General features: G+C 38.7%; 2 protein-coding genes across 6 annotated transcripts in view; one reads left to right on the forward strand and one right to left on the reverse strand.

The window, feature by feature from the left end:
• The window catches only part of NBEA (neurobeachin), a 990,744-nt gene that overhangs the window by 279,146 nt on the left and 685,704 nt on the right, over nt 1-25,894 (reverse strand). For 4 of the 5 annotated variants that reach the window (XM_059684425.1, XM_059684424.1, XM_059684423.1 and 1 more), the window contains one exon: nt 11,589-11,725. In XM_059684425.1, the coding sequence (XP_059540408.1) occupies nt 11,589-11,725 (137 nt within the window). Of the gene's footprint in view, nt 1-8,226; nt 8,350-11,588; nt 11,726-25,894 lie in introns of those variants that run through there. The other variant, XM_059684427.1, reaches the window with a different exon arrangement.
• Nucleotides 5,127-9,923, forward strand: MAB21L1 (mab-21 like 1). Its single transcript, XM_059684428.1, has 2 exons — nt 5,127-5,436; nt 7,736-9,923. The coding sequence occupies exon 2, from the start codon at nt 7,990-7,992 to the stop codon at nt 9,067-9,069; it is 1,080 nt and encodes a 359-aa protein (XP_059540411.1). The 5' UTR covers nt 5,127-5,436; nt 7,736-7,989; the 3' UTR covers nt 9,070-9,923.

Genomic DNA, 25,894 nt, shown 5'->3' on the forward strand with positions numbered 1-25,894 from the left:
ACGATTTTAAATAAATGTAGGTGTTTTTATATACACATGAACATTATGTATGTGATGATGGAGCAATATAATTTTGTTTCTATGGACAGAATAGCTAGCAATTTTTAAACTTCTCAACTTCACAATTTAAAGTTCATGACATTCAAAACTGTCATAGTATACATGACTGGATAAATATGGTAGAAATGTCCAGTTATTATTATTTTAAAATCCATTTAGCTGCAATTTCTTAAGGTATTATTGAGAACTGTAGGGTTATTATGAAACAATCTTGCAAATGTGATATTACATCCTACTGGTGAAAAAAAAACCTTATATTTAGTAGCTGTTTCCTTTTAACAGGTTAACATAAAAAATGTATAGAGGCCAATTCAATCTTTTACTGTCTGAAACACTGGGGCTGTGTGTGTGTGTATATGTGTGTGTGTACATACAATTTGCATGCACAGGCTATTTTGCAAACCATAAAAAGAGTATACTTCCTAAAAATGCTTTAAGATTATTAAGAAAGCAATAACTTCTTTCTTAATAGGCCTGTAAGCATGCATTGCATTAAATTTTCTAATATAATTGCCAAATAAAGATATAATACAGAAAGCATTTAAGTAATTGTATATCTTGAGGGAAGAAATAGAGACTTACTGTACCATTCAAAGTTGTAAAAAGACAAAATACTTAAAAGAGCATTATTATCAATAAAAATATTTACACTCCTAAAATTTAAGAATTCTTTGGAGTATTTATAAACATCTAAATTTGCATGACATATATTTATACAAAATTAGTAACATATGTTCCAAGAATGCATGTATATTAATTAATATTAGCTCTAGTAAACTTCTTGGCCTTGTTTCCCAACTCTCAAAGAAAAGATTAATTTACTGAAAATGTAAAGTAAAATGTAATTTAAATGTTGAGATGAGATTTATTTCTCTAATGACATAAAGCTAGTATCATTACAAATGTCTCAATGTTGCTCACTTATATGAAAACCCATTTCTTAATACATATCGGCATGCAAACTGTACACTATATTCACAAGTCTAATACATACATTCATGCTAGCATAACAAATATTGGCAGTTCCTTTGAACAAAGAATCTTTTACCAAGCATTAATGTCGCATATATTAAAATTAAACAAATTTTAAGTAAAATGAAAATTGTAAACCTGTTGTTAGTATATCTGGAATATTATTTTATATTCTACCTCTACTTCAGTGCTGCTCTCTCATTAAAACTGGTCTTAAGTTAGAAACATGATTAAATAATAAATTCTAGTGGAATAAATAAAGGTTTTACAGTCTAAAGATTTTTTGATAAAATATTAAGACACCCAGACATTTATTAATAAATTACAAATTAAAAATAAACTAGGGCATGAGGAAACTTTTCCTATGGTAATAGAAATGTTCTATATCTGTGCCAGACTAATGCTATATGGTTGTATGTATTTGTCAGAATTCATAAAATGGCACATTCATATGGAAAAAAATCATAGGATTAAATACTGCTGTATACAAATCATACATTCATGAAATGGACTTAAAATAATAAAAAAGAAGATTTGACATAAAAATAAAATTACTCTATACTTTTCATTTCAATGGGTTCACAACTTTTTATTAGATATTATCTTATAGACCTTCTGCTCTTTATGCTTTGATTAGATCTAGATGTTTAGATAAAATGAATAAACATATGTAGATTTAAAAGTATTATCTACTTAGAATTTGTAATGATATTTTTGACAAATCATTATATGAAAAATTGTGTTTTTAAGAAGTAGTACACATTATTATAATAAAATATTATAATAGTGAAAATAATCATAAGTGGAAATGAAATATTATTTAGGTGATCTATTCTCAGATATTGTTGCAATCTCTACATTTACATGTAAAGGTATAAAGAAAGTTTCTATTTATAAATGAATTTCCTTTTTTCTGTAAATCACTTATAGTATTTTATTGCATATAATATACATGATAAAAGGTAATAGTTTTTATTTAAAGTAATCCTTTTATTATCACTCCAGTTACTGATCATTAAAAAAGTAAATCCTAGTTTAGAGAAATTGTTTTGTTCAATTAAAAAATAAGCTGCAAAACTATAAATTAGAAATAGCAAAGGTTATTTTAGACATGCAATCACTGGAGGTTGATTATCTACATACCATACGTTAGCCTCAAGGTCATGCTGAATATTTTCAGTGGCTTAATCACATATAGTACAGTACAGTGATGAGAGCTATGTAGTCCTGGATGACCCACTACAAATGTACAGATTAGCAAACCCTAATTACATGTGCTTCCATTGTTTTCTCTATGTGCAATAAAACTCCTCTGTACTAAAGTGCCAACGAGGCAGGCTTACAGGCAAATGTCTGTAAATCTACTAGTATGTTAGTTTTAGATTATGAAATGCATAATTTTCATATAGGAAAGAATCACAGGAGCCCAATTATCCTGTTAGAATATGTTTAGAATATCCAAATAAAAATTATAAACTGAAATCTAACAATATGAATTTAATTTCAGAGTTTCTAAAGATAAAAATTACCTTTAAAAGCTGTATGAAGAATTAGAATTTGGAATCAACACTTGCTCCATAATAATCAATGAATGACTAGCCCCAATACCCTCATATGTTTGGAAAGGGTTAAATCATATTTATTTTGAGCAATAAGAAACTATTTTCATTGATAATTCTCACCCCCAAGTTTTTCAGTTAATAGATGCAACTTAAAATATCCTGTATCTCTGTGTTGGGATACATAATCCAATAAACTCAACTTCATATTCTTTTTATCTCCCCAGGGCAATTAGTACATATTAATGCAAATGAAGTTAAGAAACTGAGACAATTATCTAAATAACCCAGGCTCTAAATTTAGTTTTCTATCCAAAGAAAAGATTTGGACAATTATCCAGCATTGGCTCAAATCTGTAAATCCAAGGGTGGTAAAAATTCTTGTAAAGTAAGTACACTTCCAACTTTCAGTTTTAATCTCAGAGTTATTTTCTTTTCAACATTTATTAGCACCAAGAACATGTTTACTAAGCAACACTGTAGGAAAAATAAAAGTACTCCCTACTACAAACCTATTTGATTGTGTACTATAAGGATGAGGAAAACTGAGGGAATAGCCTTGATCATTCAAGTGAAGAATTAAGGAAATACTTAAAAAAAAATTAACCATAATTATCAGGATGCTGTGGTTGAAGAAATAAAATAGGGTCTAAATTGTATAGTGAACTCAATTCTTTGCTTTACTTTGTCATAAACCTGATATTAAAATATAAAATAACTATTTCAAAAAAATCACTGAGACTTTTGAAGCTCTCGAGTTACTTTGTTTCAAATGTTATTATACTAGTAGTCACACTAGGAAAAAAGGTATGGATGTCATCAAATTAGATTACCAGAAAAACTACCCCTATTTTACTTAATTTAATGTGACACATAAAGAAAACCCTGTACAAATATCTGTCTTTAATTTCTCTAGTGTAAAAAAAAAAAAAAAGAGGAAATATATTGTGTCTGGCAGAATAAAACAGATGAAGTAGCCTGGGTACATTAAAAAAAAAAAAAAGGAAGAAGAAGAGGTGGGTAGAAATCAAATGCTTACAATGAGCCTTCAAAGCCACTCCAGCAACAGGGATAAAAATAATTCAATAAACTCAACTTCATATTCTTTTTATCTCCCCAGTGTAATAAGCACATATTAAAAAATAAAACTTTAAATTCATGAATATTTGGGAACAGAATAGCAACCAGCAGATAATGAAAAAACACAAAACAATATCTTTGTGAACATTTAACATGTGTGTGCATATCCTCTAACAGATAAATTTTTCCAGATGAAAGGTCACAAGTGCTTAAATTTATGAACATGTAATTCAAATTAGATTTTTTTAAAAAACAGAAACCTTGCAGTTCTACATTTCTCAACATAATAGACTTTTTCTTTAACTCTAATAAGGTGACTATTTTTGCATTACTTTGTTTATCCAGTAATATAAGCAGGTCTAAAATGGGGATAAGTTACCTAGGAAATAGCACTTAAGAAAATATATTTTGCCATTGTTATTTTGAATGCTTTGAATTGTTAAAAATCACAGTATTTGATTGTTTTATATTCATTAATAAGTACCAAAATTTATGATAATGGTGAGCTTGTGACTGCTTTGGACTTTTTTTCCTAAGTGGTATCTTTTAAATCAAGGCTGCCTAGTAAACTAGGTAAATGAAATGGAAAAAAAAATCGAATTGGTTAGTCCTTAAAATTCCAAATACCATTCAAATGTAAGCATCTCAGATTTTCATTAAATCATGAGACTCTTGATTCCTCCCTCCCCTCTTCAATTAGGTCAGTTTTCTTCAATTATCATTCTATTATTAGCTCATGTCAAACATGCCTGTGTAGCATACCAATGAAAACAATTAACACATATCCTAAAGCATGGGACACACAAGGTTTTATTCATAGTAAAAACATATAAGGCTGGTGTCATTCAAATTGTTTTATCAAGTTTTCATATACGTAAATAAATTGATTTTAAGCTATCTCCATGTATTAAGTAATCATTTGAAGTAAGTAGTTCAATAGGGCAAATGACATTTCAAGAAATCTTTTTACTATACAATAGTTAAGTTACTCCCATAAAACAAATCTAACTCCAAAACCTTGATTTAAAAAAGGCTAAATTATACCTAAAATATACTATATTTTTTAAGTTCCTCTCCATAGGTTATTTCAATAAAAAGAAGAAGTAAGGGATAGAAGGCACACTCCTCAGAACATTTTGATTTTCCCTTCAATAGTTGAGAGGTTTATGAGATCTTTGGAAAGGTTCAGATACAGAAAGCAATTCATTTCACGTGTTCGGTGTAATAGAAAATCAGTGTGATGCAGCAACAAGCAGTACTTGCACTGGAGTATTACAGTTTACCCCCAGAGATTATGGCGGGTGGGTGAGTCCTATGTTATGTAAATCACTGTCAGTGCCCTGGGCGAAGCAGGGTGCTATAGGAAGCAGATCAGTAAACACTCCCGGTGTCCTTGAAACGGAAGGACTTCACTTTCGTGGAACACTGGAGAACTAACGCGTTTCTTAGTCCTTTTCTCAACATCCATTTTCTTTTTCAAAGTGCAAATCCTTAGGAAAAGGCCCCGGTTACACCAATTAGTTTGCACAAAGTGCTTCAGTGTTTAGCTGCTTTAACCCAATTAAGCCTCACAGTGTGCCCCAAAGATGCGCCACCTGCGCGCCTGGCTGCAGCAAGGCCCGCCGGCCGCCCTCCCGTCCTTCGCGTTAGACCCGACTGGACGGCCCTGCCAAGGTCCCCGGAACGGCCACGGGCCTCCACGTCCCAGGCTGCGTCAGGTTCTCGATAACCAGGGAAATATGCAGGTGGCCCAAGAAATGGAGAGGTGAGTCCGGTCCCAGCAACTCTAGCCTGAACCCCAGGGGGAGCGCGCAGGGCGCAGGAGCCGCGGCCAGCGACAAGCACGCGCCGATTTGGCTTCAACCACATGTGGGCCCAGGGCTGAGAGGTGCCTGGGTAGAGACGGAGGCTTTCAGCGGACGTGAAGAAACCCGCACACAGAGTAAGGTTTTAAAATAACGGCTTACAGAAATAAAGCCTATGGGACTGAGAACAGAAAGGGGAAAGGACGGCCCGGGAATGCAGAGTAGCAGGAGAGAGGGGACCAGCGGGAAGTACATGGGGACTTGCGCTGAATGAAACACAGAGGTGGCTTTTCGCAATGAGACCAACGCACATCTTTGCCTTAGTGGCCGTGGGTTCTTCCGCTCAGATTTGCTTCCTCTTCCAACTGCCAAAAGGTAGCAGTGCATTCACCCGCAAAGCCGGCAAAGTGAGGAGGGGCGTTCGGTGATCCCAACCCCAGTCCTTAAGGGAATAGAAGGTTCTCGGGGAATAGTGCAGATGAATGCTTTAAGCTCCAAATCTAATGTACTATTTTAAGCTAAATCAGAATGTATCACTCTTGGATAAGGAGAAAGTAAATAATAGGTGGGTGGCTTTGTGATGCTCTGCTGTTGCCATCCCCCCTCCCCCAATCAAAAGATTGAGTAAAAATTGGGGGCCCTGAATAAGATCTTGTTAAAAGCTGTTCTGAAAGAAAGCGCCTACAAAATTATTACCAGGCATTAGAGGATTTTGCTGGAAATATTCTTAATTTGGAAGAGAGGGCATCTAAATTAAAGGTTGGCGATTAAAAATCTGCCTAGGTTTTAAAACCACCACATAACCCTAAGTAGTATTTCTTTCCTTTACTAGTACATTAAGGACATAATTGGTACTACAAAAAAAATTCTATATAAATCCATTTCCTCCTCTGTTTCAAGGTTCCAAATTTAGAAATGTTTATTTCTTTCTAATTTTTCCAAAATGATATTTAATTAAAAATCCTGGATGACTGTAAATTAATTTTCTTTTAAAATCTTTAATCATTTTCCTTTAATCAAATCACACAGAATCATATAAAATTAGAAGTCTATTGTCACGTCAGCACTAAGGACACTTAAGAGAGGAGATAATATCCTTAATTATACACCTGTAAAAATGAGCAAGAAAACCCAAATCTGCAAATTTTCAGGAAAGTTGTCTGCCAGTGGGTCTCATTTCAATTATCTTTCTTGAATTTCACATACAGCTCATTATGACCATATGTTAATAATCTCTCCATCACAGAGGTAATTGATTTTTCAAATATTTCTATCAATGCAAACAAAACTTAATGTCCCACTTGTAATGTTGGGCAAGCCTACCACAGTACAAAGAGGAGGGAGGGGTATACTAAACATTTTTTAAAACATCCTAACTTAAAGTGGGGTAGATGATATCTAACACACTTAGCAATAATTTTTGGATCCCTCTCAATAACTGCAAATGAGGGACAAATACAATCCAGATCTCTGCCCCAACATGATCTGCCCCAACACACTGCATAATATTTTTAAAAATCATTCTAACATATAGGAACATCCAGAAAACCAACCTGCATAATCAGGAAAGAGCAAACTTTCAACTTGTATTTTAAAAGACCTCCAGGATTAACAGACATTAATGATCTTCTTCCTCTAAATGTAAGTTCATGACTCTTGTCTTAGAAAACCCCAACTAGTCCACTAATTGATGGATGACCATTCATATACCTGTATATGCATTTCAGCGGTAAAAAGACAAACGGCTTTCAGCACCAAGAGTACCACTTGGCCAAGTCTTTTTCAGAATGTCAGTATGCTTCAAGTAATACCAAAGCTGAGAGATTCCTCTTGTGTCTAGGTGGCCTGGGTGGGTTTCTGCCTGCAGCAGCCTCCTACCTTTAGTTCCTGTGCTTATATCCATGAGGGGGATTAATTAGCCTGGCTGGAGCCAAAGGAGGCTGTCGTGACGAGCCCAGTGGCGATTGGCCGCCAGCCTGCCTGGCCCTGCCTTTATAATTTCCACACGAGTGCGTCTGGGCTCTGAGACAAACCGACAGCAGCTTCTTCTGACATATACACACGCACACTCACCCCTGACACACTCAGCACACTTTTCCTCCACCTGATTAACAGTCCTGCACACACAATGACTCTCGGAAAGGGTAAATAAAGACGGAAAGGGTTTATTTTGACTCCTGAAGAGCTTTGCTGGGTATCAGCGCAACTTTGTTTTTATAACTGAGAAGGGGATCTCTCCGTGCGTTTCTCTCCCACCAGGATTCTTTAAAAGAGGAAGAGAGGCCGAGAAAGGGGGAGGGGGACAGTGTTTCACTTTAAGAGCCGCTGGGCGCCTAGACACAAGGAGGGGACCGCGGCAACTAGAACCCCCGCAGCGGCGCGTCCGGACCGGTTTGGAGACGCTGAGAGCGCTGGGCCGTTTCTGCACGAAGTTGGCTCCAGCTCTAGCAGCCGCATTGGATCCCACAGCCTACTGCGAGACTCCGGTGTACAATCCGGATCTCTGCCCCAACATGATCGCGGCCCAGGCCAAGCTGGTGTACCATCTGAACAAATACTACAACGAAAAATGCCAAGCCAGGAAAGCTGCCATTGCTAAAACTATCCGGGAAGTCTGCAAAGTCGTATCCGACGTGCTGAAAGAAGTGGAAGTGCAGGAGCCCCGCTTTATCAGCTCCCTCAACGAAATGGACAACCGCTATGAGGGCTTGGAGGTCATCTCCCCCACCGAATTTGAGGTGGTGCTTTACCTTAACCAAATGGGGGTTTTTAACTTTGTGGATGACGGCTCGCTGCCCGGCTGCGCGGTGCTGAAGTTGAGCGACGGGCGCAAAAGGAGCATGTCCCTCTGGGTGGAATTCATTACCGCCTCCGGCTACCTCTCGGCGCGCAAAATCCGGTCCAGGTTTCAGACGTTGGTGGCTCAAGCAGTGGACAAATGTAGCTACAGGGATGTGGTAAAGATGGTGGCAGACACAAGCGAAGTGAAACTGCGAATCCGAGATCGGTACGTGGTGCAGATCACCCCTGCATTTAAATGCACCGGGATCTGGCCGAGGAGTGCTGCCCACTGGCCACTTCCCCACATCCCCTGGCCCGGACCCAACCGGGTGGCGGAGGTCAAAGCCGAAGGGTTCAATCTCTTGTCCAAGGAGTGCCACTCCCTGGCCGGCAAGCAGAGCTCGGCGGAGAGCGACGCCTGGGTGCTGCAATTCGCGGAAGCGGAGAATAGACTGCAGATGGGGGGCTGCAGAAAGAAATGCCTGTCCATCCTCAAAACCTTACGGGACCGCCACTTGGAACTGCCTGGCCAGCCCCTGAACAATTACCACATGAAGACTCTGGTTTCCTATGAGTGTGAAAAGCATCCCCGGGAGTCCGACTGGGACGAGGCTTGCCTGGGCGATCGGCTCAACGGCATTTTGCTGCAACTTATCTCCTGTCTGCAGTGCCGGCGGTGCCCTCACTACTTCCTACCTAACCTAGACCTCTTTCAAGGCAAACCTCACTCGGCGCTAGAGAACGCTGCCAAACAAACGTGGCGACTGGCAAGAGAGATCCTGACCAACCCAAAAAGTTTGGAAAAACTTTAGAGAACAGCCGAAACGTTACTAGTCTTCTCAAAATCCTAATTAAGTGTACACTTCCTGTTCGATACCTAATATACCACTTGACAGTGCAAACAATCTCTTCCTTAAAAAGGAATAATACAATGCTTAGGCATTCTCACCCACCCCTCCAAGGGGAGAAAAACAGTGGGGAAAGCAGATAAAGGAAAACCCCAACCCACAAGTATTAGAGACTTCTTTACAAAGGATTTCATAATTCTCTTGGAAAGTACACAATGACACCCTGAAAACAACCCAGCTGTAATGCAAGACCACAGGGAACACTTTTGACTAACTATCAAAGGATTATAGCAATCTTGGTGACTTAGGTGCATCTGTCTGTGAGTAAACATGATTTGGATATGCCATCTGAAGGAAAGTGTAATGTATATTTTTATTTGTAACAAATATTGTGATCTCACATTGTCTTTGAAGTGTGGATGTTTGTGTTTTGTGATTTGGTGAACAGAAGTTAAATTGCCATTTTGGATACTTCCAGACACTTTCCTCTAACAAAGATACCATTTAAAGGTAGATTTCCTCCCAATACTTTATCTGTCTTTGAAAGTATCTGAACTTTAAAAAGTTTACATTTTGTTTCAAATATATTGCTTGTTCTATTTCTAACATTCCATAAATATACTTGAAATGTTATTTAAATATAGTCAAAGAAATTTGAATTCAGCGTATATAATAACGCTTGAATATCTGAATTATATATTTGAAAAATGCACTTGAAATACACTGGATAATTACTTTTGGGATTTAGATTTTAATTTCTCTTGCTGGTTTTTATTTAATTAGAAGCTAATAAAGAGGTAAAATAAAAGTTGTGTGTCACTTTAAATTGTTTTTCTTTGAAAAGATATAATGCTTCATTTTGAATATTGAACCCACTTCAATATTTTAAACATTACAATGTTTTTTGTAGAGCTACAGAAGATAACAGTATACTCTCACTTTCTAACTTACTCAAAAGACTATTTCTTTCCATGACAGACACAATTTAAATCTACCCATGAAAGCTTGCTCTTCTAGGTTAGTATTTCTGTGCCATTTTTGATGATATAAAGAAAAAATTTAGTGAAGACTGCTAAGTTAAACATCAGACTAACTCACAGAAATGAACTAATCAAAATCATAATGAAAATTTTGAAATTTGTAAATGAAAACTATACTAGCTAATAAAATGAAGATAATTTCTGACCAGTTAATGTCAGACCTTATTTTATGCAGTGTTCAGATAGCTAAGTAAATTAATCAGAAATCCAAAATTTCTTTTTACTTTATAGGGCTAGCTAATAATAAGAGCATAAAGACAAACTTTAAATTATTTAAAGTCAAATACATTATATTTACACTTATTTGTAAAATTCAATTCTTTTGGATCTAGAAGTGAAAAAAGTCCTGTAACAATCCTTCAGAGAGTATTTTAATAGTCAACAAGTGCTGAGAAGAACTAATCACCTATGGCCTTAAGGTTATTAGTTAATTCAAGTGGGGGTAAATTTTAGAATTTAATTGCCATTCTACAAATAGCATTTTATAATGCTTTATTTCTATATAAAATTTACATAGAAAGGATAAAGTTCTGGATCTATGGGAGCATTTGTCTTTAACTATTTTAGAATAATTGTCTCTGAAAACTACTTTAAAGGAAGACTTTTGTAAAATGATTCTTAAATATCTAGCATGACACTTCTGTTCTTGAATTCTTAACCTCAGGAAAAAAAGTTTACAAATTGTACATACATACAAGTTAAAATAACAATAAAATTGATTGCAGAAGAAAGTGCAGAGGTGTAGAGTTGCCCTAATATTCAAGTTTTTAAATCTAAACAAGACATAAAAAACAAATAAAATATGCATTTCAAATCCTCCAAACGTGTATTTTCTGCATTACACCCAGAGAAGAATACAAACTTTAAACATCCCAGCGCTAATATATGCACATTTTAGGTCAAAACTTTCCAGAGAATCAGTTTCTCTTCCTTTTAAATTCACATGTAAAACCCATTCTTATTTCAGGAAATAAAAAACGGATGTAATAATGGAGATTAATTTATATCTAAATGTAACCCCCTCCCTGCGGTTTCCTTATAACCTTTAAATCAATAATAATTCACACTGCAATCTACATTTTTGGAAATTAAAAGTGATCTCTAAGAAATTTCATAAAACCCTTCCCAGTCTTCTCAGAGAGCCTGAGATTCTGTACCACAGGGACTTGGGAGCAATTGGCTTAACTACCAAATCTACCCAAATGCACACAAAGGCACTCACAGACTGTTAAAATGTGCCTGCTCTGGTAATACAGAATTTAAAATCGTTAATATAGTCTTCAATCCCATAAAATAAAGCATGTGTTACTTCACTCATTTTATTTTCTATGAGAAAGATGGGAATCTGCTCCCCTCCCCCACTGTCATTTAAAACCCAGCAAAATTGAAAAACACTTCCTCCCACAAAGCCACCAGTACTGTAGCCTAATCACTTTAACTCACTTTAGAGTCGATCTTTTTGAAGGCGGGGTCATCCTCATCTACCTCGAAGTAGATTTCTGTCGTGGTGATCGAGAGAGTTCCTTTGGCCACCACCACGGGAGCGATGAGCTGGGCAGGCGTGCTGAGGACCACTGGGCCTGAAAGACAAGGGCATTCTAGTCAGGCTAAGTCCCTGTGACTCTCTCTGGCTTCCTCCCAGAGTGGTACCACCGGCTTTTATTTTTAAAGATGCACCAAAAAGATGGTGCTTATACTATGTAGCAAGCTCCTTTCATGCGAGATAAGGTCAGCTTAGCTTTCACAAATTACCTTAAAATGACACTAGAAATAAATACTTTTTATAAAAACCCAATAGGCCAGAACACCGAATAAGTAAGCCTTAGTAAACGAGTTTGCAACCTCCTCCTAGAAATCCTACATGGTTGGTGAGACACTGCTATTAACTAAAAAGTGCAGTACGGACTCTACCAGGCCCGATTCTGCACGGAGCACCCCGGCTGTCCGAAACCCTAGGCAGTCAGCATGGCTGGAAGGAAACAGTCCTTGAGTAAAGCCCCGTAAACTAGGCAGCAGAGTTCCCCAAGGGCTGTGCGGGAGGTGTGAAGCCGGCGGGATGGTAATATAGAAAGTCCAAGGCACTACGGGTTTGCATCTTGCAGGAGGATTAACATCGGTGGCCCGAGGTGTGCCACGTACTCATACACGCGCGCGCACACGGACATTAAATACATTTCTTATGTAGAAAAAAACCCAAAACTCATAGCAGTGATTTTTCTAACAGAGAACCAGTCAAAAGATGGTGAAATTGTTAAGACATCTGAACAAAAAGATTCTCAGGAAAACAGCCGAAAAGTTCTAATTCTCAATTTTTTAAACTAGAGGAATTAAGCAAGCTGCAGCAAAAGATTTTTAGGCAACGTGTCTACCAAGGTGCTTGCTTCAAATCACTCCCATCTGAGTTAGAATTGAAAATTAAGAATTTCGCATGTTAGAATACTACAAAAGGGGATTGCTTAGCAGTTCGTTTAAGATTCCCGGAAGGGGAGGCATTCTTAGCTGGACCACAGACAAGGAAATCAAAAATAACGTCCATTCTTCGGTAGCAAGGACGCATTGCATTCCTTTCCATTCCCCCTCACTTGCATTTTAGTCAAAGGAGTCACAATAACAGCAAAGCAGCTATAAAAAGGAGGGTCCCCTGTGGACACTGAGGTCAGGGCCCTTCTCGGCGGCTCCTCGCGGAGCAGCTCGTACAGCCACGCGAGCCGCGCGGGAGGCGGGGCGCGGGCCGTGGAGGTGACCGCGCTCCGGGGACAAGCACTAGGAATTCGCCACCAGCCGCACAAAACCGGCCTTTCTGTCGCCAGAGGCACGGAGAGGACTAGGCCGGCTTCCGTCGCGCTTAAAAAGGGGTGGATGTGAAGCAAACTGTGTCAGTGTCAGTCTACACACCCTGGACCGTGACTGCCTGCCTGGTCAGAGGAACACTAAACCCTTTCGTTTATTTTACTGCTTTCTCTCCCCGCCTGGAGCCCGCAAGGGGCCTGGCTGGGGTCTCGGGCCTGAAGCTTCCGCTTCAGAGCCAGCGGAGACAGGGGTCCACCTTGGCTCCGTGAGGTTTTTCTTTCCAAAGGGCAAAGCGGTCGATCTGAAGCGCCACTTTAAAGACTCATCAATCTTAATCTAGGTTGCTCAAGTAATTATGCCTGAATCTCTTGTATGATTACAAGTGGATTTGGGTTTCTATTCCCCAGACCCTCCTTTGTGTTCATTGGAGGGTCTGTTCGGGCGCTCAGCGGCTCCCCAGCCTCCCAAGCCTAGCTCAAAATCCCCAAAGCCGGGGCATCCAACCCGCTCCCTTAACCCTTAAACTACCAGGGCTCCTTTGGATGCCACTCTTTGATTTCCCTTCTGGAGAAACCCATGTTTAATCTTGTTTAGGACAAGGTGAGAAAGAAGGTGATGTGATTCACATCAGAAACAAAATATCTTCTTATTCATCCTTGGGCCTTGCTAAATAAAACCTTAGGAAAGTCCTTATTCTAAACACAGAAGGATAGTGATTTCTGGTTTAATAGAGCTTTCTGGCAATTGGAGTCCAAGAATGGTCAAAAACATAAAAAATGGCAAAGTGCTTCTTTCTCTTAAAAAGTAATTCAACAGATCCAAACAATTAAATTGGAAAATTGAAAATATATCATGAAACACATTATGAAAACCATACACACTGATTTACTGAAATATATTATGAATTTCAAATACAGTTCTGTAAACTTTTAACAGGTAACACATTTCCTCTACATGTTTCTTTGTGTTTCTGAAAGGACACTGCACTACCTTTTGATTTTACTCCAATCTTATTCTATTGAATTGCTATTTTATGGGGGTTTATAAAACGGCTTCAAACGGGTCCTTCTTTAAGAAAGTCACGTCATAAAATACTCAGCTTTGTGTGTCATTTTTACCCTTGTTCTTTGGAAATACTAGTATTCAATTACACTTCCAATTCCATGTTTAAGGAGCACTGAGTCTTTTTGTTGTAGCCTTCAGGAAGCAAACCAGTCACAGAGAGAATACAGAGTTAATCCACTACAGCAATAGAGAGAGGGGATTATACATTAATCCTTTTTGGGAGAGCCTCATTTTAGGGATCTCATATTAAGATATTTACATAAGGAACAATCACAAACCAGTAGACCTTCCATCTGGAAGATGTGGGTATTTGAAAGCCTCAATCCCTTTAAAAAAAAAAAAAAGTTAAAATGGGGCAGCATCTCTGGAAGCAAGAGCAATGGTGATCTAGCAGGTTCTATTCTAGAAGATAAACTGGTAAAAATTTAACCTCTAATTTGATTAGTGTAGTGAGTTGGGACCTGAATGTAGATATATTCAATCCAATCACTACTATAGCAATAAAAGGATAAAATATAATGTTATCAAAATATGATGTAGCTGTAAGCAGTTTGGCTCAGTGGATAGAGCGTCAGCCTGAGGATTGAAGGGTCCCAGGTTCAATTCCAGTCAAGGGCATATACCTTGGTTGCAGGCACATCTCCAATAGGGAGTGTGCAGGAGGCAGCTGATCAATGTTTCTCTCTCATCAATGTTTCTAACTCTCTATCCTTTTCCCTTTCACTCTGTAAAAAATCAATAAAATATATTTTAAAAATATAATGTAGATATATTCAATCCAATCACTACTATAGCAATAAAAGGATAAAATACAATGCATATGAGTGACAAATAATAAAGTACGGTTAAAGAAATGGATGGGACAAAACCTCCTCCCCTTATTGATGCCTATAATACTTTAAAGCTGTGTCATCTAAAGTGGTAATTAAAGAAAAAGAAAAATCATTTACATTTTTAAATTGGGAATATAATGTTTAAGAAATCTTGATCCATTACTATTTTTGAAAGAAAGAGAGGGATATAACTTTTCATTTTAATGCTAATTTAAAATCTGAATTAAAACAAAGGTTAATTCCCAAACATAGTGAAAAGAATTTTTAAAAGAATAAATTCTCTTTAGAGCCATAGAGTCTTTAATTCGCTGAGATTGTAAACCTAGAGTAGAAAATAACATATGTTTTATATTTGAGAAGGGAACTATTCATGAAATATATTTTAAAAGTAGAATGTTAAAAAAAACATTCGTGGGTTTGGATGAATTTACTGAAAACAAAATTCTAAGCCTAGAAATCTTAATACATCAACTTTTTAATAGAACTTTATAGTTTACAAAGTTATTTTACATAAAATTTATAGTTCAATATTCACAATTTTCGGCTATGAATGTGAGAATATCCTCTTGCCCAAAGACCATTAGAAACACATATATAATTGAAAAAATTGGGTTTGTTGCTCATTGCAACAAGGGAGACATAGGAAATGGTGTGACTTAGCAAGTGGATGTTTGAAGGACTTCCTATAGAATTTGGGCTTTGGTTAAATGATTTTGGGAAGGGTTCAAGGAAGGAAGCAGGACTTTATTCTGGATTGGACTCTGTCAGGGATAATTATGATTGGGTGTCTTAATAAATCTTATCTAAAGGGAGGGAGAACTAGATCAAGGCAGCTGCAAATGGCAAAGAAGTAGCAGTCACTCATATTATTAGCCAGAAGAGATGTTCAATATTTAGGCAGTATGGGGAATGAACTTGTTTTTGTCTGGTTGTTTTAGCCTCACATCATCATCACGTGACCCTGTCTGATGTTGGTGTTCTGTGAAGCTGTGTCCAAAAGGAGAGCACCATGGTCTAGCTATGAGCTCCAGGCCAACTCCCAACAATACCAAGGCCTCCGTTTTAAGGGCCAGCCCACTTTCCAGAGGTCAGGGATTACTTCCTTTTTTCTCATACACCAGGAATTAATCATTTTGGGGGAGGGGGAGTCAATAGCATTCTAGCAATTAAAAGGCAATTTATTCTGACAGGTGTGAGGTGATACCTCATTGTCATTTTAATTTGCATCTCTCTGATGATTAGTGACTTTGAGCATTTTTCCATATGTCTCTTGGCCAACTACCATCAACAAACCACAAATGCTGGCAAAGATGTGGAGAAAAGGGAACCCTAATACATTGCAGGTGGAAATGCAGACTGGTGCAGCCACTAAAAATATTCCTCAAAAAATTAAATATGGGACAGCCCAGTGACCCCACTTCTAGGAATATATCCTAAGAAACCCAAAACACTAATCAGAAAGAATATAAGCACCCCTATGTTCATAGCAATGCAGTTTACAATAGTGAAGGTCTGGATATAGCCCAAGTGCTCATCAGTAGATGAATGAATTAAAAACAACAACTGGGATACATTTACATCATGGAATACTATGCAGCTTTAAAAAAAAAAAGGATCTCTTACCCTTTGACACAGCATGGAGGGACCTGGAGAGTATTATGTTAAGTGAAATAAGCCAGTCAGAGAAAGACAAGTATCACATGATCTCCTCATATGTGGAATCTAATGAACAAAATAAACTGATGAACAAAATAGATCCAGAGACATAGAAGCATGGAACAGACTGAGGAATCTCTGAGGGAAGGCTGAGGGGACTGAGGCAGGAAGAGATTAACCAAAGACCTTATATGTATAAACCATAGACAGAGACAATAGTGTAGTGAAGGCTTAGGGAAGGGGGGGATGGGTGAAGAGTGGAGGGGGTCAATGGGGGGGAAAAGTGGACATCTGTAATACTTTCAACAATAAAGATAAATTTAAAAAAGGCAATTTATGGCAATTAAATTTTCAATATAAAGAACAAAAAGGAATGGATTAATAATTGTTCATATGGATTAATAATACAATAATTAATAAATAATAACACAAGAATAAACACTGTTTCTCCTACTCAAAACTGTAAACTTACTTTTGCCCCACCCTATATACTGGTATAGGAACAAAGAGTTGAAGTTAATTAAAACTGGCATCCTTACAAGTAATTGATGACTTTAAATTGGCAAAAAATAGTGTACATGAGTTATAATGTATTTTAGAATTGCTTGAATATTTTCTAAATTTAGTTTAATATTAACAAAATATGGATTTTCCCCAACCTCAATTACTTTTAAACCATATATTCAATTTGTTTTTAGAACATGTAATAGATTATTATTTTAGGATATAAACATGGACTAATCTTTGTAAAATTAGTAAACTTAAAATCTTGACATTATTTAGAAGAAATAACATTGGAAATCCTTTATTTTTAGTGTGAAAGAATATTCCAAAAAATATTCAGACAAAAATATAGGGAAGTAAATTTTTATAATTATTTTTACAGTGATAAATTTTATAGGAAAATGACTCACAGCCAAAGTAAGTTACACATACCTAAACTATTTATTATTACTTTGAACTTATATTATTTTCCCCATAGAATTAAAAGAATATAATGCTTTAATCTCAAAATAACTTTAATTAGTGAAGTATATGAGAAAGTTGGAACTTTGTTTTGGAATCCCAGGAAAGCTTTATTAGGCATTAAGAAAACAGAGGTGTTTGTGTTTGTGCCTGGGAGAGAGGGAAGTTAAGGGGAAAATGCTGCTGAAATCTTAGATGGCTATAATTCAGGATAGTCCTGGTTTCAAACATTTAAAATGCTTTAAGGTTTCAACAATAAAGATAAATTATAAAAAACAAAAATAATGCAATGATATGTTAAAAATAATAACTATATAAATAAAATAAAATGCTTTAAGGAAAAAATACAGTTATGCAATCTCCAGACAGTGACTCTTTTCTTATATGCAAAGAATATTGATAATGGTCCAAATATATTATGTGATCCTCTGAAATTTTCAAAAACTTTTCTTGCTTAAAAATAGTTATAGAATCATTTTGCTTAAATTAGGAAAATATCACCTGACCAACTAGTAGAATACATACTTCAAAAATTATGAATTTAACTTTTAGCATTATTCCTGCTTCCCTTAATTCTCACACACACACACACACACACACACACACACACACACACATGCGCGTGCGCGCACACACCCAAAACTATTATAAACCCAAATTTTATACTACAAAGCTCACAGTGCTGAAGAAATTGCCTCTTTGTACCTGTTGGTGACTTCTTAAACATAATCCATTCTTAGACTGAGATTAACAATAGCTAATCATCCCGAGTGCACCAGTTTCCTCACATTATTACTGTAAAAAATGAGACAGGTGCTTAACAAGGTACATTAATCTTTTCAGATCTGAGTAAACCAATCTTTGGTAAAACTCAACATACAACAGTCTGAAACAGACAGAAAGCCTTTGAAGACTGAATTTTAACAAAATATGTTAATCATGGTAGAACATCTATTTTGCACTAACCCCTAAAATTACACATTATTTAATGTGTTTATAATAAATATATATTTTTAAATATATTTTTATTAATTTCAGAGAGGAAGGGAGAGGGTGCGGGAGATGGAAACATCAATGATAAGAGAGACTCATTGATTGGCTGCCTCCTGCACACCCCCTACTGGGGATCGAGCTCGAAACCCAGGCATGTGTCCTTGACCGGAATTGAACTCAGGACCTTTCAGTCCGCAAGCCGACACTCTATCCACTGAGCCAAACCAGCTAGGGCATAAATATTTTTTTAAATACTGAGAGACAATATGATACTACCATTTATGATTTTCAATATGTTTGCAGAACAGATAAACTAACAAAAGTAGTGCATATTCAACAAAGGCAATGAATAACTATAAAAGAGAAAGCTTACAAAGCATATATAGTCTAAGTAAAATATTACTGAGTTATTTTCTAGCACAAAAACATACTAATAAGAGAGTTTTATGTGATCATTTGTTCTGTCTTTTGATTCAATAGGTGAGTCAGTTGACATTTGTGTTTCTAGTTATGTCACATTTAGTTAGCATATGGAATACATTTTTCACTTTCTGGAGGAGTACTGATACTTTTATAGTCCTAGGATATCATTTAATGATGGAGAAGAGTAAATTCCTACTAGACTAGCTGAGTGAATAAACCAGAGGTTTAAATTTAAATCTCTGATTTAAATCTATTAGACAATGAGGACTATTGCCGGGGTCCAGCCCCAGCGGGTCCAGGGATCCCCAAAGGTGTGGACGGAGTCGGCGAAGAAGGAATGACACGGAGACAGCGTTCAGTTGATCAGCAACCTAGCCAGGATCTCTAGCCCGGATCTCCAGAGAGGTTCTGCTTCGGATTTCCAGCGAGGTTCTGTAGCCATGTTCCTCGCTAGGTTCTCCAGCCAGGTTCTGTCCAGGCTCTCCAGTCAGGTTCAGTGTCCAGGTTCCAGTCAGGTTCTCCTGCCAATCTCTGTAGTCAGGTTCAGTCCAGGATCCCTTGCCATGTTCTCCCGCTAGGCTCTGTCTCTAGGCTCCGAGGCCAGTCCCTCTCCAGGATCCTCTGGCATGCTCTCTCCAGCGAAGTTCTTCTGTCCCTAGAGAACGTTCTGTGTAGGTTCTGTGCCTAGGCTCTGTCTCTCTTGGTCCTGTCTTCCAAGCCCTGTGTTCTCAGTTCTGTGTCTGAAGTTCTGTCTCGCTGTCTTGTTGCATCTGTATTTATACCAGTTGATTCAATCCTATCAATCTCTATTACAAAGGTTAGGGCGTTTCTTATCTCCATTCCAGGGAGTAAAGATTATGTAGCTTAAGCATGATTGTTTGTAGTTAAATTGATTAACTGCCCGCCTGGCACTTAGTTAAGGAGTTTCATCCCCTCCCTAACTTCAGGGAAAAATCCCTACCTGGGGATTCAACCTTTCTCGGAGAGGTGACCTTGGTTAAAACACAGCGCCAAGAAGGTGAGCAAACATATTAAGAACCGTATGCCATATATGCCAGGTCCCTTGAAACAGCAAGGATGGACCGGCTCCCGGCAGACTATGTCTTTGCAACCCTTATTTGGACTAAGTACCTTGCCTATAGGTTTCCATAATTTCCTGGGAACCTCTTTACTTGCAGCATTTATAATACCTTGAATACATATGTTTAGAAGTCTGTTTCTCCCAGTTGGCATAAACTACTTGAAGACAGCATTATCTTCTTCATATAACACAATATCTGTCACATAGCATGCAATCTGTTTTTATGGAAGTGAATATAGAAAATTACACCATTGTTGCACATATATGTCATAGTAAAAAGCTCACTTAAAACAGATTACATGTTTTATATTTTTCTGGAATTTATTTCAAATTGTTATTTAAAAATATGAAAGACTGAATTTTAGAGAAAGCATAAATTTAAAAATATGCTGAGAACCAATGAGAGTTATAATGTAACTAGGGGCCCGGTGCACGAAATTCGTGCACTGGGTGTGTGTGGGGAGGGGAGTGTCCCTCAGCCCAGCCTGCCCCCTCTCACATACTGGGAGCCCTCAGGCGTTGACCCCCATCACCCTCCAATCGCCTGATCGGCCCCTTGCCCAGGCCTGACGCCTCCGCCAGAGGTGTCAGGCTAGGACAGGGGACCCCCATCTCCCCCTGATCACTGGCTCTGGCCCCCGCCCAGGCCTGAGGCCTCTGGCCCAGGAATTATGCCTGGGCAGGGGACCCCCATCTCCCTCTGATCCCTTGCTCCACCCCCTGCCCAAGCCTGACGCCTCTGACCCAGGCTTCAGGCCTGGGCAAGGGGACCATCATATCCCCCCAATCCCCAGCTCCGCCCCCCACCCAGGCCTGATGCCTCGGCCAGAGGAGTTGACCCTCATCACCCTCCGATCACCAATCACCGGATGGGCCCCTTGACCAGGCCTGAGGCGTCCGGCAGATGTGTCAGGCCTGGGAAGGGGACCCCCAGCTCCCCGCGGTTGCAGGCTCCACCCCTGCCCAGGCCTAACGCCTCTGGCCTAGGCGTCCGGCTTGGGCAGCGGGGACCCACAGCTGCAGCGGCCCCGCGATCTGGGCTCCGCTTTAGGCCCAGGCAAGGGACCCCTAGCTCCCGGGACTGCCAGCTTCAACCGTGCCCAGCTCCCATCGCTGGCTCCACCCCTACTTCCTGCTATCACTGGCCAGGGCGGCAAAGGCGCCTGATTCTCCAATCACGGCTGGGGGGCAGGGCAAAGGCGGCCCCAGGGCCGCCTTTGCCCTGCCCTCCAGCTCTTAGCTCCCCCCTGGGTTTCCGATCACTGTCAGTGGCAGAGGGCTTCTTCCTGCTTTCCCTTTCGCCTCCCTGCATTGTGCCTACATATGCAAATTAACCGCCATCTTGTTGGCAGTTAACTGCCAATCTTAGTTGGCAGTTAATTTGCATATAGCCCTGATTAGCCAATGAAAAAGGTATCGTCGTACGCCAATTACCATTTTTCTCTTTTATTAGATAGGATTGGTTATTCTAGCTGTATCACATGCATACTATTTATTTTTAAATAGCAAATTTTATAACTGCCATATTTTACTGAATAAGTAAGTTGTTTCCTCTTTGTAAATTAAATGCTTAGGCATATTTAACTCAGCATTCATTCATTCATGTAGTCAACAAAAAAAAATATTCACTGTCTTAGGCACCAAGAAAGAATGCAGTAAGTAAAAATCATGGATTTCACCCACAAAGAACTTATACTACAGAGTAAACATAAGACATACAAGAACAATTTTGACATAAGAAAGAGAGGGTTTAGTTTAGTAATGTTAAAGCACTTTACATTAACTAATAATAGACTTTGAGCATTTTTTTTAACTTTGAATTCTTTGTCTGACAGGTTACATGCCTCCATTTCATTTAGTTGCTTTTCTGGAGATTCCCCACCCCCCCCCTCCCGGCTTTGGGGATTGTTTCTTTGTATCTCAATTTTTGCTTTCCCTTTGTATTTTTTTCTATGTCTTAAATTAAACTGCTATGCCACCCAGATTTTTTGTGGGGTGGTCCTATGTAGAAGGTGTTTTGTGGGACCCAGTGGTGCAGTCTCTCAGATCGCCTGAGCTGGGTGTTCTAGGAGAGCCCTCTACTTGAGTTATTTGTGTTCTCCTGATGTAGCTGGATCTTGAACGTTATTTTCCCTTTCTTGTATGGAATCTCCTCACACGTTGTCCGATTATGTGACTCATTTCTGACCTCATCATGCAAGCTGTTGTGGATGTGCTGCTTGCTGCTCCAGGCAATCTATTGATCAACTGATCCAATACTTGTGTCTGTCTCCACATGCCTTGGCCACAAGCAGGAGAGGTGAATGTGCCCTTTAAAATAGCCTTGTTAGCCTCATGTGGCTCAAGCCTGGTTCAGCAATGTTCCCTTGGCTCCCTGAGCTTCACCTCTGCCCTCCTTTACCTGTCAGCCAGCTGTCAATCTTAATCCCTCAAAAGTCTGTTTCTGGCAGGGCTTTAGGAGCGGGAGGTATTGTTTAGCTTTCAGAGAATACGGTGGGTGTGTTTTACTGCCCACCTGATTGCAGATGTCCTGTTTGTGGGAAGGATCTATTCTCTGACTTTCTGCCAGTAAGATTGGGTTTTCCTGGATTTTGCTCTGATGTTGTTGAATCTTGTCCCTTGGTGTTTCTATCCTAGGTCTCCTGGAAACTTCTCTAGGGCAGGTACATGTGAGTCACTGTCCCTGGGCAACCTGATTGAGGTCCAAGAGGTTGAAGGCCCTAGTAGTCCAGTGGCCATGGACTACTTAGCCCAGAGGCTGGGTTGCCTTGAGTTTCACACCTTTATTGTCTCTGTTCTGAGTTATACTCCCTTCCCCCATAGATCTGGTCCTTCAGCCTGGGCATGCACACAAATTCCTCTGGTGTATGACTTCCTGTGATGTCCCAAGCCAGCTGGTGTGCGACTCACTGTAGGGGCACGGCAAAAGTCCCTTGCAAGTTATGGCTGGTGAGCGGCTCACTGTGCATGTTGGGGTAGTGTCCAAGGCCAGTCTGGGTGGTGATGAGGCTGTGCTCCTGGTCTCTGCTGCTTCCCCCTTCATGATGGCATGGTTTCTGTGCCAGAGCCCTGCCATCCAGGGAGTGCCTGTGGCCATAGCAGGGGCTCCCTGTCCAGGAGAGCCTGATCCACCAGCCCTGAGATTCTTGTGAGAGCTAACTGCCCCCTCCTACACACACACACCATACATGTCCACACACTCCCCTCTCACTCTTTTACTCACTCTCACTCTCTCTTTCACTACCATCTGGCCAGCCCCCATGTTGGGATCCCTGTAATACTTTTTTAAATCACTTCTTCTCCAAGACTAAATTCCTCTCATTCTTACTCCCCACAACTAGTCAATTATCACTGTCCTTCATATATTATCTTCTAAGTGTTATTTGTAGCTGTTCCTTTCTCTTTCTTGTGACTACCAATTTAGTATAGTCTCTCAATCACCTCTGGTTTGGACAACAACAGCCTTTTACCTCAAGTCTTGGCATCCTAAAACTATAACCTATATAGTGGCCTGAACAATTTTTAAAAAATATATAAATTGGACCTTATCATTGTCATGCTTAAAATGCTTTATTGTCTCACTGTAGCCTTCAGGATAAAAATCCATATTCCTCCAGGCACAAAAAGCTCCGCAGGTAAGTGCCTCAGTCTCTGCTTCAGAGACTCCTTTGCTTCATACTTTTACATGAATAATTTAGGACTACAATAGTTTCACACAGAAGGTGATATTTTATCAAATGACGTTTTCCACTCTCAGTACCAACTTTTTAAGTTTTTCTAAATCTTGTACTTATGCTTCCAGACTCGAGATATAAAACACTTAATCTAGGAGGGCTTTCAGAACCCACATGGTGATCAAGGACCCTGTTTTATGTAATCATGATTTCCTCTGTATATCTAGGGTGTCCCCCCTCTATCTGCTCTTCCTCTACCAGCGGTTCTCAACCTGTGGGTCGTGACCCCTTTGGCGGTTGAACGACCCTTTCACAGGGGTCGCCTAAGACCATCCTGCATATCAGATATTTACATTACGATTCATAACAGTAGCAACATTACATTTATGAAGTAGCAACGAAAATAATTTTATGGTTGGGTCACAACATGAGGAACTGTATTTAAAGGATCAGAAAGCTGAGAACCACTGCGTCTATAGACTATATCACTTTCTTGAAAACAGGAACTTTAACCTTATATGTATTTTTACTCAACACACCCACCGTAATGTCTTGTATATAGTATATATTGTGTATATATTTGTTTTCCTTAGATAACCATAGCCAACCTGAGCCAAGTTGGAATCTGACATCAAAGAATAAGAACAAATAGGTCTTTCCAGTTCTTATCTTTACTATGTGCAATGATTTTTTTCCTATTTGAATCTATTCTTTCCCCACCTCCAAATCTTTATTGTTGAGAGTATTACAGATGTCCGTCTTTTTTTATCCCCATTGACCCCTCCACCCAGTTCCCACCACACCCCAGGCCTTCACAACCCTTTTGTCTGTGTCCATAGGTAAGATCTTTGATTAATCTCTTTCTGTCTCCCCTCCCCCTTTCTCCCTGAAATTCATCAGTCTGTTCCATGTTCCCATGCCTCTGGTTCTATTTTATTCACCACTTTATTTTGTTCATTAGATTTCTTGCCAGTTTATTTTGATTTTTAGATTCAAGTGTTGATAGATATGTATTTATTGCCATTTTATTTTCCATATTTTTAATCTTTTTCTTCTTCCATTTCTAAAGATTACCTTTCAACATTTCATGGTGACAAACTCCTTTAGCTTTTTCTTACTTGTGAATCTCTTTATCTGACCTTCAATTCTAAATGATGGCTTTGCTGGGTAGAGTAATCTTGATTGTATGTCCTTGCTATTCATCACTTTGAATATTTCTTGCCACTCCCTTCTGGCCTGCAAAGTTTCTGTTGAGAAATCAGCTGACAGTCCTATGGGCGCTCCCTTGTAGGTAACTAACTGACTGCTTTTCCCTTGCTGCATTTAAGCTTCTCTCTTTGTGTTTAATCCTTGGCATTTTAATTATGATGTGTCTTGGTGTGGGCCTCTTTGGATTCCTCTTGTTTGGGAGTCTCTGTACTTCCTGGACTTGTGTATCTATTTCTTTCAGCAAGTAGGGGAAGTTTTCAGTCATTATTTCTTAAAATAGGTTTTCAAAATCTTGCTCTCTCTCCAATCTATTTCTTTTCTCTTATATGTCATTTAAAAATAATGCTGGTAATAACCCACATAATTTGCTAGGTTGCAACTTGGAGTTAAAAAAACACTAATATAACATAATTAACAAGGGCTTCTTAAGTGATCATGATGTCTAGACCTTTGTTTCCATATTTTAAAATGAAGTATACCTAATTCATAGAGTTGCAAAGTTATCAGCCTGTAGTATTATTTTTACTCAACAAATGTAAATTGAGTCCCCAGCTTCATTTGCCAATCCACATTTAACTCTTTTACTATTTACCTACTTCATTAATCCCTCTCCCCCCAGCCCCTCAAAAAAGCTTGACTGTTCTATGGAGACTCATTTTCACAACCCAATCTTATTTTTTTAGAAATTTGTTGTGATACCTGATTCTTAACATTTCTGCTTTATATACAAATTGAACTGGTATAGCACTGCAACTATACTTAACTGTTTATCTGTTAGTACTTTTTTTAAAAAGTAACAAATTTTGAATTAAAAAAAAATAAAACATTGTGAGCAGTCATCGTCTTCATTTTTTTATTTTTATTTTCTTCTTCTAATTCTTTTTGTTGTTGTTAATCCTCACCAGAGGATTTTTTTCTTCCCTTCCTTCCTTCCTTCCTTCCTTCCTTCCTTCCTTCCTTCCTTCCTTCCTTCCTTCCTTCCTTCCTTCCTTTTCTTCTTTCTTTCTTTCTTTCTTTCTTTAAGTGGGAAGGAGGGAGAGAGGGAGGGAGAGAGGAAGG

This window comes from Myotis daubentonii, chromosome 2 (genome assembly GCF_963259705.1).
Source record: "Myotis daubentonii chromosome 2, mMyoDau2.1, whole genome shotgun sequence".
In the NCBI taxonomy this organism is placed as follows: Eukaryota; Metazoa; Chordata; class Mammalia; order Chiroptera; family Vespertilionidae; genus Myotis; species Myotis daubentonii.

Coding starts and splice junctions, on each gene's coding strand:
- MAB21L1 (XM_059684428.1), top strand. CDS start 7,990: ATGATCGCGGCCCAGGCCAAGCTGGTGTACCATCTGAACAAATACTAC.